Source organism: Eleutherodactylus coqui, chromosome 8 (assembly GCF_035609145.1).
Source record: "Eleutherodactylus coqui strain aEleCoq1 chromosome 8, aEleCoq1.hap1, whole genome shotgun sequence".
In the NCBI taxonomy this organism is placed as follows: Eukaryota; Metazoa; Chordata; class Amphibia; order Anura; family Eleutherodactylidae; genus Eleutherodactylus; species Eleutherodactylus coqui.
The window spans coordinates 33874801-33889596 of record NC_089844.1 but is presented as its reverse complement, the minus strand read 5'-3'; the positions used below and the strand labels follow the sequence as shown (position 1 = coordinate 33889596).

The following is a 14796-nucleotide window of genomic DNA, read 5'->3' as shown; positions in this document are numbered from 1 at the left end:
CAGCGCGTAAAAAGATCCGCTTTGAGACAAACCCATTGAGATCAGTTCTATTCACTGCATAATTTGCTGCGGAAATATGCTTGTGTGAACGAGCCCTAATACAACTTACATCAGACAAAGTTCTCTCATTGTATGCTTGTAGATATGTCACAGCTGTCACTGACAAGCCCCGCCCCCTTGTACGGACTTAAAGGAAGCCTGTCACCTATTTTTTTGTGCCATAGTCTGAATGTTCTGTACGATGTAAAGTGGAATCCATACCTTTTATTTCTGTTCTGTCTGACTCCGCCGTTCAGACTTTGGCCTTTAGAGGGGTTCCAGGCTGGTTGGATTTCCCACGGGATTTCCTCCACAGTGAAATTTAGTGGTATTTACAATAGCAACAAAGTGGATGAGACATTCCTCTGTAAATCAGCCTCATATGGACCCAGCCTTAAGTTTATCTTGCGCCATATGTAAATTAGCTTTGCACCCTCCACCAGCAATTGAAAAACCACCTCTTTCCATCCGTAGTGACATTTTTAACTCCACTTGCTGGAGATGCCATGTGTTTCATCATCACTGCGCTTGCGCTGCACTGTTGGCGCATGCGCTGTGAGTCTTCAGCCGAGACTGACTTCATGTACCGTTGTCAGTATGGCACAAAGCACAGTGATGTTGGAACACGTGACATCTCCAGAAGGTGGACCACCCATTGGACAGTGCAATGCTGACTTACATATGGCGCGGGATAACATGACGGAAACCGAACGGACCCCAATATAGTTATTGGATTCAGTCGGCCAGGAGATTCTGTTTTCCTGCTCCTCGGCATAGTGAAGGCTTGCAGGGCTGCCATGTATTTAACCATATTAAGCTTAGCCTATAGCTGAGAATATTAGGATAGCTGCTCTAATTTTACTGTGAAAATACTTATGGCCCCTAGCTCTTCAATAAAGAGACAGCTGACATGTTATAATCACATGCCGTAACCGGCGGTCTCATATCAATATGTCTACTGAAGGGCAATGGGCTATAAGCATAGCCAACATGCTTCACTAAGTTAACGTTAAAAAACTTCTAAGTTTAATAAACCCTCAGCTGTGAGAAGTATTAGGTTTTTAGACTGTGGACCAAAATAGGAATGTTTCTATTGTTTTTTTTAATGACATTTACCATATGAGATAAAGCACCGATCGTTATGAACGTGTTGATCCGAAATTTTTTTTTTTGCATTTTTACAATGATGGCACGCTTTTTGGATTTATTTTTTCAAAGGGGCTTGCATGTAAATATGTTTATTATATAATTTTTCTAATTTTCTTTTACCACATTTGTTCATCCCACAAGGGAACTTGAAGATGTGATCCTTTGATCGCTTAGATAATGCACTGTATTACATAAGTAATGCAGGGTATTATCTGACATCATCAATTCATGACTGACAGTGCAGCCTGTTTCTGTCAATGATGAACATTCCTAGGCCACTGTCCATGGCAGACCTGGAGGTCATGATCTGACCTCTGGTTGCCATGGCAACCTTTGGCACCCAATGATCTCCGGCACCCCATGATCTCATTGTGGAAGTGCTGACTGGAATACGCAGGTAGCCCTCTCCTAACCCTCTATACAGAAAGTGTCATCTAAAACCGATCCCGATGATTGTAGCAGGGACCACTCTGATTGCTGGGGCTCAGCGATGCGGGAGCTACTGGCATGCTGCGCCGGACATGTGTCGTGCTCGAGCACTGGCAGCGAGTAGGATGATAGCTTTGGTAACGATAAGAGTGGTATATGAAATAAAACTGTATCACAGCGGCCATCACCACAGCTCTTCAGGTAGTAAGATCTGCAAAAGAGCCCAACACGTTTTATGGCGTAGTATATAATGTGATATGTCGTGACGCCAGTGCCATATAGCACAAAAGTTAGGTGTGAAGAGTCAGTAATACACGGAGGCCCGCGGTTATGAATATATTTAAATAAACCTTTACTGTAATTTCATCAGAGCAAGTAAACCAGCATTTGTCTTGGTATAAGGTGAAACTAGGCAGCATTTCTCCACAGACATTAGATTGTCAGATCAGATAATTTGCATGGAGGATGGCCGAGGCTGTTTGGAAGAGATGAGGTGGCAATATCACCATTTCTATACCGTGGCCTTCTGCCCTTTCTCAATCTACAACACAGCCTTTCCTTTACCAGTACAAAACTAATACTAAAACTAACTGCGCACTTCCTTTTGCGTCTTCCTCGGGCTATGGCGCTGCTTAGCAATGTGCAAACCAATCGCAGCCTGCCTCCCAACTACCACTCCACCATCAGCCAGATTGGCCAATTAATGCTTAGACTGCCAGCAGCCAATGCGAAATTGGTTGCCAGGCAGATCAAATTGTTAGCTCTGCTGTAGGGCAGATTAACCCGGAGTTAACCCTTGCATGCCCTGGATGAATTGCAAACCTACATAAAATTAGCGATAGGACTTTTGTAGGACCCTTCTGGGCCTCTACACATGGACGGCGGGTGTCAGGTGTCTGCTATAGGCAGGGAAAATACTGATTTAGAATACCTTTTATTATTTCCTATTAAAATATTATGATACTGAAACTCAGGGTCTCTTTTTATAACCGTCAAGTTCTAAAATAGTCTCTAGTTGTACCCAGTATGATAGTTTCTCAATTATGCTGTTATTCATCAAGGTTCATTTATTGTGCTGGGAATAAAATAATATGACCCAATGTGTTTCCACTATCAATGTAGCTTCCTCAGCGGTTCAGTGTCAACTGCTTCTAGAATCCAGTGTAAATGTATTTTCCTTTTTATTCCCCATAATAACACCTGTAGTAGACAAGATGTTTTATGTAGCGTCTGAATTTAGAGGAGACGCCAATATTATACCAAGTGCTTTTTTTTTTTAAACGTAAGAATTGATACCTTTGATATTTGCCAGATCTAAGCCCCTGTATATAAATCAACAGGATCTTTTTGTAATTTTTAGGTGCCAATAAATGTGCCACCGTTTTTTTAAAAGTAGACACTGTGTGGTTAAAGCAATGTCAGTGTCACCGAACCATGTAATCCTTTAGATCATCCACCACACACACACCCATGTTGCGGGCACTCCAATTTTTTATTTATTTAACCCCTTTAAGGACATGACCCATTTTGGCCCAAATGACGCAATAATTTTTTGGAAATTTTCATTTCCATTTTTTTATTTTTCTGTCGACATGGCCGTATGAGCTTGTTTTCTGCATGGCAAACTAGTTTTTATTAGAACCTTTTTTGGGCACATATAATGTAAAACTTCAGCTAATTTTTGTTTTTAGAGATATGTGATTTATAATTCAAGGCAGGCCGGGACAGCAGTGGCTGGCATCCGGTTGCCATGGCGACCCATCGGACCTCCTCGCTTACATAGCCAATGGTACAGTGGGAGCATGCTGTACAATGACCGTAGCATGTAAGGAGTTAAGAGCGGGGATTAGTGTTCTTATCGATGCTCGCTATTGCAGCAGGAGGCCGACTATCAGTCACAAGAGCCCACTAAAATCAATGGACTCTCATAAAGCGGCACAAATACAAAAAGGTACAAAATCAGTGATATTTGTGCTTATATGTTTACACATGCAAAAAAAAACACCCAAGCGGGTGCTAGCGCATTTCGGCCACGCGTTTGTTGGCTATGCTTATTATCGCCCTGAGCTCTTTAATAAACATACTAAGAGACAGCTGGCAAACATTACAAACACATGCCATAATATGCTTCCCTCTAGCTAGTTGCCATAACATGTGGCCTCTTAGTAAGAAATGATCAGAAGTTCAAGTGCCCTAAAGGGACTAAAAAAATGAAAGTAAAAAAAAAAAGGTTGTTTTCCCAGATGGCCAATTAGCCTTTATTATAGCATATAAATTCCACCTTCTCCTCTCAGAAGGTTATTCCTTTCATGATGGAGTTCTAGTTCAGTCTACATCCTTTGGGTGCAATCCCTATCTCAGATACATTCCAGGTGTTAATTACTCATTATCTGGTCTGGATCATCTGCTACTTGGTTCTGTCATTATCATTGATATTTTCATCTGTCAATATTTATCCCTTTACCATCTAGGTAGCCCCAGGTTCTGAACGTGGGGCTGCCCTCATCAGGACGATCGTCCTGCTTTCAGGCAGGGTTTTCCTGTTTTAGCATGATAGGTTAAAATTGTCTTTTTTCCCTTTTTTGAGTTATGGTACATATTGTTTGGTTTGAATTATGTCTTGTGTGTGTATATCGATCCTGTTGGACAACTATTACATCTGATTCTGACAAGGTGTTTTGGCATCCAGGTCAGATGTAATAAAAGCATGTAAGACCGTTTTCTGGTGCAATTAGTGCCAGAAACCTGCTGCATTTTGAATAGTAAATCTACCCCACTGTCTGCAGATCTGTCAGCCTGTGAAGTTAACTGTGGGGCAGAAGCTAAGTAAATGTCTCAGTAACTACAGAAGATTAACTTTGTTCCATCTGAATGGGTATGAAGAACTTATCTGAACAGGTGCCCCTTCTTTTTGACCCCACTGACAACTGCATGGGTTGCTCATGAATTTTAGGGAGTGACTGCTTTCTGTTGCACGGCTCCTTGGTGATCAGCTATCTGTTTTGTTTTGCAGCCTATCTTTAAGAAGAAGTATGGCCCTATGTGGGGATCTTCATTTGGAGGTTACACAGCTGTAAATATTGCTGACGCCGAGCTCTTGGAGATATTTCTGCGCCAGGAGGGGAAGTATCCGATGAGAAGTGACATGAAACTTTGGATATTATACCGGGAACTCAGAGACCTGGCTCTAGGCCCTTTTACTGAGTATGTTCAATGGTGCCACATTGTGATTTATCATTTGGGGTCAATGAAAGCTGCTTCGATGTGCTGCATTGCATTCTGGAAGATGTATTTTTTTATTTTGTTATGCACTGTCTGATGTGAACATTACATCTCCAAGAACGCATAGGCTGGGGTCACACAGGGTGGATTTGCCGCGGTTTCGCCACGGACTGCCGTTGCATATCCGCACTGCGGCAAAACCGCTGCGTTTGCAGTGCAATGCAGCACAAATGAGATTTGCCAAAAAGCTGTTCTCACAGGACGGATTTTTTCCGCACAGCCGCAGTGCGGAAATGCAACTGCGTCGCGGTTTTAAAAGGTGCAGCATGTTCATTCTTTGGTCGTTTCCGCAGCGCTTTTTTTGTCCATAGACCTCTGTGGACGCAGCCAAAACCGCACCAAATACGCGACAAAAGTAAAAAAGCGCTGCGGAAAAAATCTGCACGAAAATCCGCAGCAAAATCCGAAAGCCCAAATTAACCTTTGAAGCGGTTTTGCCGCAGAAGCAGTTCTTCTGCGTCAAAACCGCAACATATCCGCCCTGTGTGACCCTAGCCATACAGTAGCATATACTCTGTAGACACACTGAAAAAGCAAGCAGGGGGCAGTAGTGGGATGTCCCCTCTAAGGCCATGTTACCGTGAAAAATGTAGGTGGAATTAGTAAAAAAAAAATCTGAGTCTGACCTTCAAACTTCTGCCAAGGATTTGCAGTTTCACTTTTTGCAGAAATCCATCCATTGGGACTAATCGCCATGTGGCCACCTGCCGTGCGTTCTGCGTCAAGAAGTGAGATCCTGCTTATTTTTCCTAATGCACATGTTTACACAATGGATGTCCACATAGATTGTGGCGCAGGTTTCGTTATAGCCCAATTTTTTTTTGCTCCCCTTGAGGACGCCACGAAACATGTCGGGTGGCTATAGGCTAGATTTTAATAGGGTTTTGGTGCTGCTAACTTATTAATTTCCACATATGCTTTTGGAAGTTGGCCATCCCGGCCGATGTTTTAGTGTGTATATGCACAATTGCACACGATACTAACTGATAACTGCTGGTCACATCTCCACCATTTACCCCTTATTTTAAATATCAGTCGATGTTGTCTTTGTCGTCTTTGAATAATAAAGTATTAAAATTATATTTTAGGGGATATTACCTATGGGTATTTTTTGCCTTTTGGCAATTAGAATTGTTTGTATATAACCCAGAGTATTCCTAGGACAATTTCATAATATATTCTTGATCCCTATAAAAACATCCCACAATGGGGTAAAAAACTCTCCCAAACAACACCAAGATATGTGTGGAAGCAGCTTGTAATCTGCTCCCATTGTTTTCAACGCTCTGTTATTAACTATAGCACAGACTAGAAGAATTCTCACTGCCACTTTCACTGTGACTGGATTGTAATAGACGATCCTTCTGATTCCCATGGCCATAAGCTGGTTGCGCTTTCTCCACAAGACACATGCATTCTTGCCTGAAAGATTCTTTGGCCGACAGCTTTTTGAAGCTTTAGGGCTTGGGTTTGACCATCACTCCACATGTTCTGAGATTCCACTATCATACAGTTCATGTCCCAACTCTCTTTCTGCAGGGAAGGTCACCGCTGGCATACGCTGCGCTCCACCCTAAATAAGAGGATGCTGAAGCCGGCAGAGGCGGTGCTGTACACTGGGGCACTGAATGAAGTGATAACAGATTTCCTACACACCCTGGACGATTTGAGGAAGGAATCCCCCTCGGGAGTTATGGTCAACGACATTGCAAACCTCTTTTATAGGTTTGCATTTGAAGGTGAGCTGGTTGGAGATTTTGAGCTGATGCATTACTTATTAGGAAAGTTGCAGATCTTGTATTGGCATCGGGGTGCGGTCGCCATACTGGTCTGCATTTACCTTCCCTTTGAGCATTTTGTTACCTTTTCGCATTAGTTCCTTAGGGATCGTGTAAGAGTACATGGTTTATATCATACTCTTTGCACATCTTTATTATATATTTGTGACTTATTTTATCTATATAAACTAAGTCCTTTTTTAAAATGTATAATCAGAAGTTTTACAACTTGTCATTAAGTGAGTGATTAAAGTCGGATGTAAATGGAATTGGGTTCTAAAATAGAGCTGACACCCGACCTCAGCGGTTAACCCTTTAAATGCTGTGGTCAGCACTGACTAAGGCATTTAAATGCCTTTACAGAGAGAGGGGGCTTCTTCAGTTCCCCCATGAAAAGATTGTGGTGTGCCATTCGGCTCGCCATAATAGAGTCCATTCAGTTTCCGTCCAGCTGTCAACAATTTTCCCAGAGGAAATTGTGCACAATGCTACACTTCTTTGTCCTAGATCTTCATGGACATCAGCAACAGAGGTTTAGAATGCTAATGTGAACATAACCCTAAGGCTGATTTACACGCAACGATTATTGCTCAAAATTTCGTTCCAGCGATGGCTTTTGAAAAATAATTTTTGTGTGTAAATGCTACTATCGTTTGCTTTTCTGCCAAACGATGATTTTCATGTGAGCATGAAATCCATCCTTCGAGATAGCAGGGACTGCATGCTGAGTTCTCCACTAGACTGCTGATAACATTAGATTCATCTGCAGTCACTAAGCAAAACAAAGGAGCTGTATGCAGAGAATAGACCACCTGCTGTTTTCTACATACAGCTCAGGGAGGCTAATTTACATGCAAATTAAGGTAATAAGCTGCTAATGGGCATTAGTGCCCATTGGTAGCTTATGATAAATGATTGCTCAAACTGTCAGTCAAACTATCTTTTGAACGAATTTTGAGCACTCATCTTTTTGTGTAAATGGGCCTTTAGCCTCCTATAGCCTGGCACTTTCTGTCCTGTTTACTTGTATAAATGAAAATAAGTCTTATCCCTTTATACTGTGACAGGATTTCAGATATTTGTAGACAGGGATGATTTTCAGGGAAAAGCTTATATTTAAAGCCCTTCCCTGAAAAATCGCTGCAGGGGTTGCCAGGCAGCCCATTGCTTACAATGGCGCTGCCGGCAGCAGCGGCTGCCCCATTGAAAGCAATGGACACTGACTTTCATTCACGCATGTTTTGGCACATCCATGGACGCGCGGTCATGTGCTCACGAATACACGCTCGTCTGAATGAGGCCTAAGTCTTCTTTACATGTGCTTTTTCTTAGCCCTATTCTTCCAATTCTATAAGTGTTTTTTTCATTTTTCTTGCCTAGATGTGGAACTTTGAACTCTTTAAGTATCGCAGTATATTGTACAAATAAACTATTGCAAGTTCAAGTAAAAAAAACGTAAAAATAAGAGTATGTAAAATATCAAAAATTAAACAAACAAAACCTTTCCCCAGCTTACGCATTAAAAAAAGAATGCAATAAAAAAAATGCCCAATTCTTTCATCACATCCATAAAAGTCCAGTTTATTAAAATAACTGATTTAGGCTTTAGTCAGACGGCGTTTTTTTGCGCGATTTGCGTCCGGCGTTTTTTTTTTTTTAAACCATTGCTTTGCAATGGTATCGGACACATGAGCGCTTTTTATGCGCTCGTCCGATAAATTATACAACAGAAATCGCAGATCGCACCTATCTGCGATCTGCGATTCCTGTTCTCTTCTCTATATGCGCTCAATGGGGCCGGCGGCAGCAGCGCCGACCCCATTGAGAACATATAGAAGACAAATCATTCTTCTCTGCCACAGCTGTAACAGCTGTGGCAGAGAAGAACGATGTTTGCCCATTGAATTCAATGGAGCCGGCAATACAGCCGGCTCCATTGTAAGCAATGGGCTGCCGGACAGCGCTGGATGAATTGTCGGGAGGGGCTTAAATATATAAGCCCTTCCCTGCAATTCATCCAGAAAAGTGTTAAAATAAAAAAATATATATATACTTACCTCGTCCCGGCAGCCGGAGTTCAGCGCGGCCGGCCTGCAGTGGGTGTGAAGGGGGTGTGAGTTAGACCTGCCCCCTGATTGGCTCAGCGCTGAGCCACTCAGAGGCAGGTCTCACTCACACCCATTCATGAATTCATGAATGTGTGTGAGTGAGTCCTGCCTCTGATTGGCTCAGGCTGAGCCAATCAGGGGGCAGGTCTGACTCACACCCCCTTCACACCCACTGCAGGCCGGCCGCGCTGAACTCCGGCTGCCGGGACAAGGTAAGTATATATATATATATTTTTTTTTATTTTAACACTTTTCTGGATGAATTGTAGGGAAGGGCTTATATATTTAAGCCCTTCCCGACAATTCATCCCACACTCGCCCGCAGCGCATTGCTTTCAATGGAGCCGGCTGTATTGCCGGCTCCATTGAATGCAATGTGCTTGACAGCTCTGGCCCGTTTCTAATGAAACGCGGCTAGGAGCAGTTTTTTCGGGCGATTTTTGGGCACCGGTCACACGATTTGCGGATGCGCATCAGTCATGCGATCCGCAAATCACGCGAAAAAACGCCCGTCTGACTAAGGCCTTATTCTGCATAAGCAACCCTTTCAGAAAAAGAAGATTGTGCTTTTGGTGGATGCTCTAAAAATAAATCTTATTTGTATAGCGCTAACTTATACTGCAGCGCTTTCAGGTCATTTATTTCAGTTCACACTTCATGTCTAGCCTCCTGCACAGATATTCAGAACGCGTTGCTGTTCACACCTACACACAAGGTCATGCATATCACACAGAACAGGAACCCCACCCAGAACTCACATGCATACAGATAGTAAACCATAGCTAGTCCAAGTGTCCTCACACCAAGGGGATAGAGAGTCAGCCATCATGCTGACATTCAGGGGATAGTGTCAGGCATCACCCATCTGACACACTCAGAAGACATCAAACGTCTAGAGACCGCACTTGTAAATGGATATGGAGAAACCTGCAGGTTTATGTACCTGTGCGGTCACTGTACCACACACTACTTAATGTACGCACCCCAGAAGGCAAGTAGGGGAGGGAGAACAGGTGTCCAGACCGTCCTCAGGGAAGGAGAGAGAGTTACTTCTGACTAGCATGCATAACACCAACTCTGAGTGGGATAAAACACAGAGTGCAACAATAGAGTAAATTGATTAAAATGATCAGCATCTTCTACCAAGAGATGCTAGTATATATGTGCACTAAACCTGGGGGATTGGCTGGTTGGAAAACGCCACACCAAGCCAGCTCAATTAACCCTCACCTGTGAAGCTCTGCTTATGGAAACCTGTAGAACCACAAGTCCCAGACTCACAACCTAACAGATTGCTCTTAGAAAGTAGGGACAAAATAACAAAAACTGAAAAATACAAGCTCTTGTTTCGAAAGGGTTACGTTTCATCGCCATAAAAAAGGATGTCCTTCTGATATGGAAAATGTGCCGGTGATATGGGGATGACATCGATGGGCTTTGTATGTTTTTTATACTCGTTTTATTTTGTCTTATTAGGAATTTCGTACATTCTGTTTGAGACCCGTATCGGCTGCTTAGAGAAGAACGTTCCTCCTGAGACCAGTAAATTCATTGCCTCTATAGGGGCCATGCTGAAATATATGCTTATTGTCACTCTTTTACCTGAGTGGAGCAGAAATATTCTCCCCTACTATAAGTTGTACATAGAAAACTGGGACAACATCTTTGAATTTGGTGAGTTGGAAGTATGGAAAATGTCCAGCATGAGGTTGCGGAGGGTCTCTGCAGACAGTAGACTGTATCGTGTGTATTCTGTATGTGTTTGTGTGCATCTTGAGGAGCGTAAGTGGATTTTAAATTCTCTATGTATGTAGATGTATTAAATGTATATATGTATGTTATATGCTTGAGAAAGGCAAAACTTCTATTGCCGAAACGCGTCGCAGAATAAAACTATACTACGGACTAAGGAGTCTAAAAATTGATCCCTTCGGGTTCTGGAGTGGGGATTTTTTCCGCTGATCGTGGTATGTGTGTTTAACCCCTTAGTGACGGCCCCATTGGGAAACTACATCCTCCCTGAGTGGGCTTTAACCCCTTAGTGACGGAGCTTTTTTGCTTTTTTCCATTTTTGTTTTTTCCTACTCCCTTTTAAAAAATCGTAGCTCCTTAATTTATCCATCGACGTCGCTGTATGAGGGCTTGTTTTTTTGCGGGATGAGTTGTATTTTTCAATGGCCCTATTTATTGTACCATATAATTTACTGAAAAACTTTTTAAAAATTCTTAGCGGAGAGAAATGGAAAAAAAACGACATTCCACCATCTTTCGGTGCGTCCTGTTTCTACAGCACACAAATTGCAACAAAAACGACCTGATATTTTTATTCTATGGGTCAGTACAATTGCTACGATACCAAACTTGTATAAGTATTTTTTTTGCTGTAGTACTTTTATTTTTTTTTTAAGATATTTAATTTTTTTCAATTATTTTCTGCGGTCATTTTGTGCACGCAATACCTTTTTATTTTTTCGTCGACGTAGTTGAGCAAGGGCACATTTTTTGCAGGATGTCCTGAAGTTTCCGATAGTATCAATTTGGAATACATACGACTTTTTGATCGCTTTTTATTGCGTTTTTTCTGGGAGACAGGGTAACTAAAGTGTATTTCTGGCGTTCTTTATTTTATTTTTTTTCAGACCACGTTCACCGTGCGGGAAAAATAATGCACTACTTTGATAGATAAGACTTTTACGGACGCGGCAATATCAAATACATATTTTTATTTTATGATTTTGATTTTTTAATAATGGATATGGCAAAAAGGGGTGATTTAAACTTTTATCTTTAATTTTTAATTTTTACTTTTATTTTTAACTTTTTTTTTTTTAACAATTAAAAAAACTTTATTGATTATTTTTTTTACATTACTTTGAAGTCCCCCTGGGGGACTTTGACATGCGATGCTTTGATCGCTCCTGTAGTATGACGTAATGCTATAGCATTACGTCATACTGCTTTTTTACAGGCAGCCTTTCAAGCCACCCTGTGTCACTGACGAAGGCTCTGTGCAGCTGATACGCGTCTGGTCCAGAGATGTGTATACCTGGCAAATTTTAAATATGTTTAAATAAAGGAAGATTATACATGTTATTCTGCAAGCAAGCGTGGATGACACTTTTTTCCTGCATGGAATTTTCTGCTGTTTAAGCCCAGGACCGGGGGCAGGTGAACCCGTTTGAGCAAGCAGTGGATCGTGAGACATATGAAGTGAGCAAGTTGACAGCACAGCACACTATTGTCAAGCGTCTTTTTCTTTGTCAGAATTGACAGCGGCATTTAAAGGGTTAATAGCCGCGAACGGCCGAGCGCAGCTATTGCCCGCGGGTGTCAGCTGTAATAAACAGCTGATGCCCGCGCTGTATGGAGGGAGATAGCGCCGCTACCACCCTCCATACACGTCCTGCAACAGCAGGACGTAGTTTTACGATAGGGCCGTCACTAAGGGGTTAATCCTAGAGGACGCAGTTTTATGCGTCCTCTTAGGATTAATGCCCCTCAGGCTCTGGACGTGACAGCTCCATGCTGTCGGTGCCCGCAAGTAGCCGACAGCATGGAGCTGTCATCCCGGGTTGCGGGCAGTCCCCCCTGGCATTGTGATCGGCGCTATCCATTGGATAGCGCCGATCTCAATAAAGTTAAAAAAAAAGTTAAATATTCAGCTGCCCTGATGGATCGGATCCATCAGGGCAGCTGAAAGTACTCACCCGGCTTCCCCGATGTCTGCCGCGGTGAAAGGGTCCTCCGGGACCCGGCGCGGCTCTTCTGCGCATGCGCGCCAGATGAATGACGTCACGCGCATGCGCAGAAGTCTGGGAGACCCGGTGAGTTTAAAATCTCCTGGTTCCCGGCTCCTAAACCTCAATGGTTTTGGCTGCTCGAGAGCTCTACAAGTGGGCTATGGGGCCTAAAAGGCCTTCAAGGAAAATTTCTGCTCTGAAAACCACCGACTACTTCTTTAATTTAGGGCCCCATTGTGCATCCAAACATAAGATTAGGGCCACAATGGGTATGTTTCTGAACACGGGAGAAACAGGGGTATCCATTTTGGGGTTTAAGTCTTCATTTATATGTGTGCTGAAGAAAAAAAGCTTTTTTTAAAATGACGGAATTGCCAAAAAAACGAAAATCACAATTTTTTCCTTCTGCTTTGGTTGAATTAATTCAAAAACTGTGGGGTCAAAATGGGCAGTACACCCCTAGATAAATTCGTTAAGGGGTCTAGTCTTCAAAATGCGGTGATTTGTGGGGGTTTTCTATGGTTTTGGCCGCTCAAGACCTCTAAAAGTGTGCTATAGGGTCCAAAAGGACTTCAAGGAAAATTTCTGCTCTGAAAGCCACCGACTACTCCTTTCATTTTGGGCCCATTGTGCATACAAGTATAATATTAAGGCCACAGTGGGTATATTTCTGAAAACAGAACAAACAGGGGTATTCATTTTGGGGTGTCACTCCTTATTCTCATGTGCACTATAGAAAAAAATGTCTTTTAAAATGACATATTTTCAAAAATGTAAATTTTTATTTTTTCTGTTCAAAATTGCATTAACTCCTGAAAAAAAACTGTGGGTTCAAAATACTCCTGACCCCCCTCAGTGAATACATTTAGGAGTGTAGTTTTTAAATTGGGGTCATTTGTGGGGGTATCTAATATTCTGACACTCATGAGCCTTTCCAATCTTGGCTTGGTGCAGGAAAACAAAGTGTTCCTCAAAATGCTGAAAAGTAATGTTAAATTTGTACGTCTCCTAAGTGGTTAAAAAAACAAGAGAGTTTTTCAAATGTGCGTCCAGAATAAAGTAAACTGATGGAAATATATACCTTAGCAAAAATTTGTACAGTATGTTTGCACATATTTGCGTAATTACAGTTGAAAATGTGAAAAATGACAATTTTTTCAAAATTTTCCCAATATTGGCACTTTTAATAAATATTCATAAATTCTATCAGGCTATTTTTTTCACCAATATGAAGTACCACATGTGGCGAAAAAACAATGTCAGAATCACTTTGATATGTAAAGCCTTTACGGAGTTATTCTATGTTATGTGACACATGTCAGATTTTCAAAATTTGGCTCCGTCACTGAGGCGCAAACAGGCGTTGTCACTAAGGGGTTAATCTATCTATCTATCTATCTATCTATCTATCTATCATATATAATATATATATATATATATATATATATATATATATATATATATATATATATATATATATATATATATGTGTGTGTGTATTAGGGTGGGGCAATTTTGCCGAAAATTTACATGTGTGGGTTTTTTTTCTCACAGCAGGTTCATTTTTTTCTGCAAATCTGCAGAAATCTCGCTCATTGTTTCCATTGCATGAGGATGGGGAAGAGAAAAAATAAAATAAAATAAAATTGCACTCGCAGTGATCATCGTAATTTTATAAGCCTGATATTCGTCTGAACTTCTCAGACCGATATCGTGCTTTCTGGTGTGAATGCACCCTTAGAAATCAAGTTATGCAACAGCTGCCCAGCACATTTATACAACTCTAGACGAACCTTTCACAGCATGTAATGTAATACGGGGAGTCGGTGAGCCTTGGTACAATATAAATAAAGCTTAACCTAAAGAAAAAGAGAGGAAAAAAAATTTCCTACAAAACACCCTTTTAGGCCTTAGTCAGACGGGCGTTTTTAGCCGCGATTTGCGCATGCGTCCGGCGATTTTATAAAACCATTGCTTTGCAATGGTATCGGACACATGAGCGCTTTTTATGCGCTCGTCCGATAAATTATAGAACAGAGATCGCACCTATCTGCGATCTGCGATTCCTGTTCTCTTCTCTATATGCGCTCAATGAGGCCGGCGGCAGCAGCGCCGACCCCATTGAGAACATATAGAAGACAAATCATTCTTCTCTGCCACAGCTGTGACAGCTGTGGCAGAGAAGAACGATGTTTGCTAGAGATGAGCGAGCACCAAAATGCTCGGGTGCTCGTTACTCGGAACGAACTTTTCGCGATGCTCGAGGGTTCG

The 14796-nt window shown here is 41.9% G+C and overlaps 2 protein-coding genes across 2 annotated transcripts in view; both read left to right on the top strand.

Moving 5' to 3' along the window:
• TYW5 (tRNA-yW synthesizing protein 5) overlaps positions 1-14796 on the top strand; it is a 964030-nt gene that overhangs the window by 765365 nt on the left and 183869 nt on the right. The gene's annotated exons all lie outside the window — the stretch shown is intronic.
• LOC136576291 (sterol 26-hydroxylase, mitochondrial-like) overlaps positions 1-14796 on the top strand; it is a 32028-nt gene that overhangs the window by 951 nt on the left and 16281 nt on the right. Inside the window, exons 2-4 of the mRNA XM_066575469.1 lie at positions 4631-4821; positions 6439-6638; positions 10262-10459. Of these exons, the coding sequence (XP_066431566.1) occupies positions 4631-4821; positions 6439-6638; positions 10262-10459 (589 nt within the window). The remainder of the gene's footprint in view (positions 1-4630; positions 4822-6438; positions 6639-10261; positions 10460-14796) is intronic.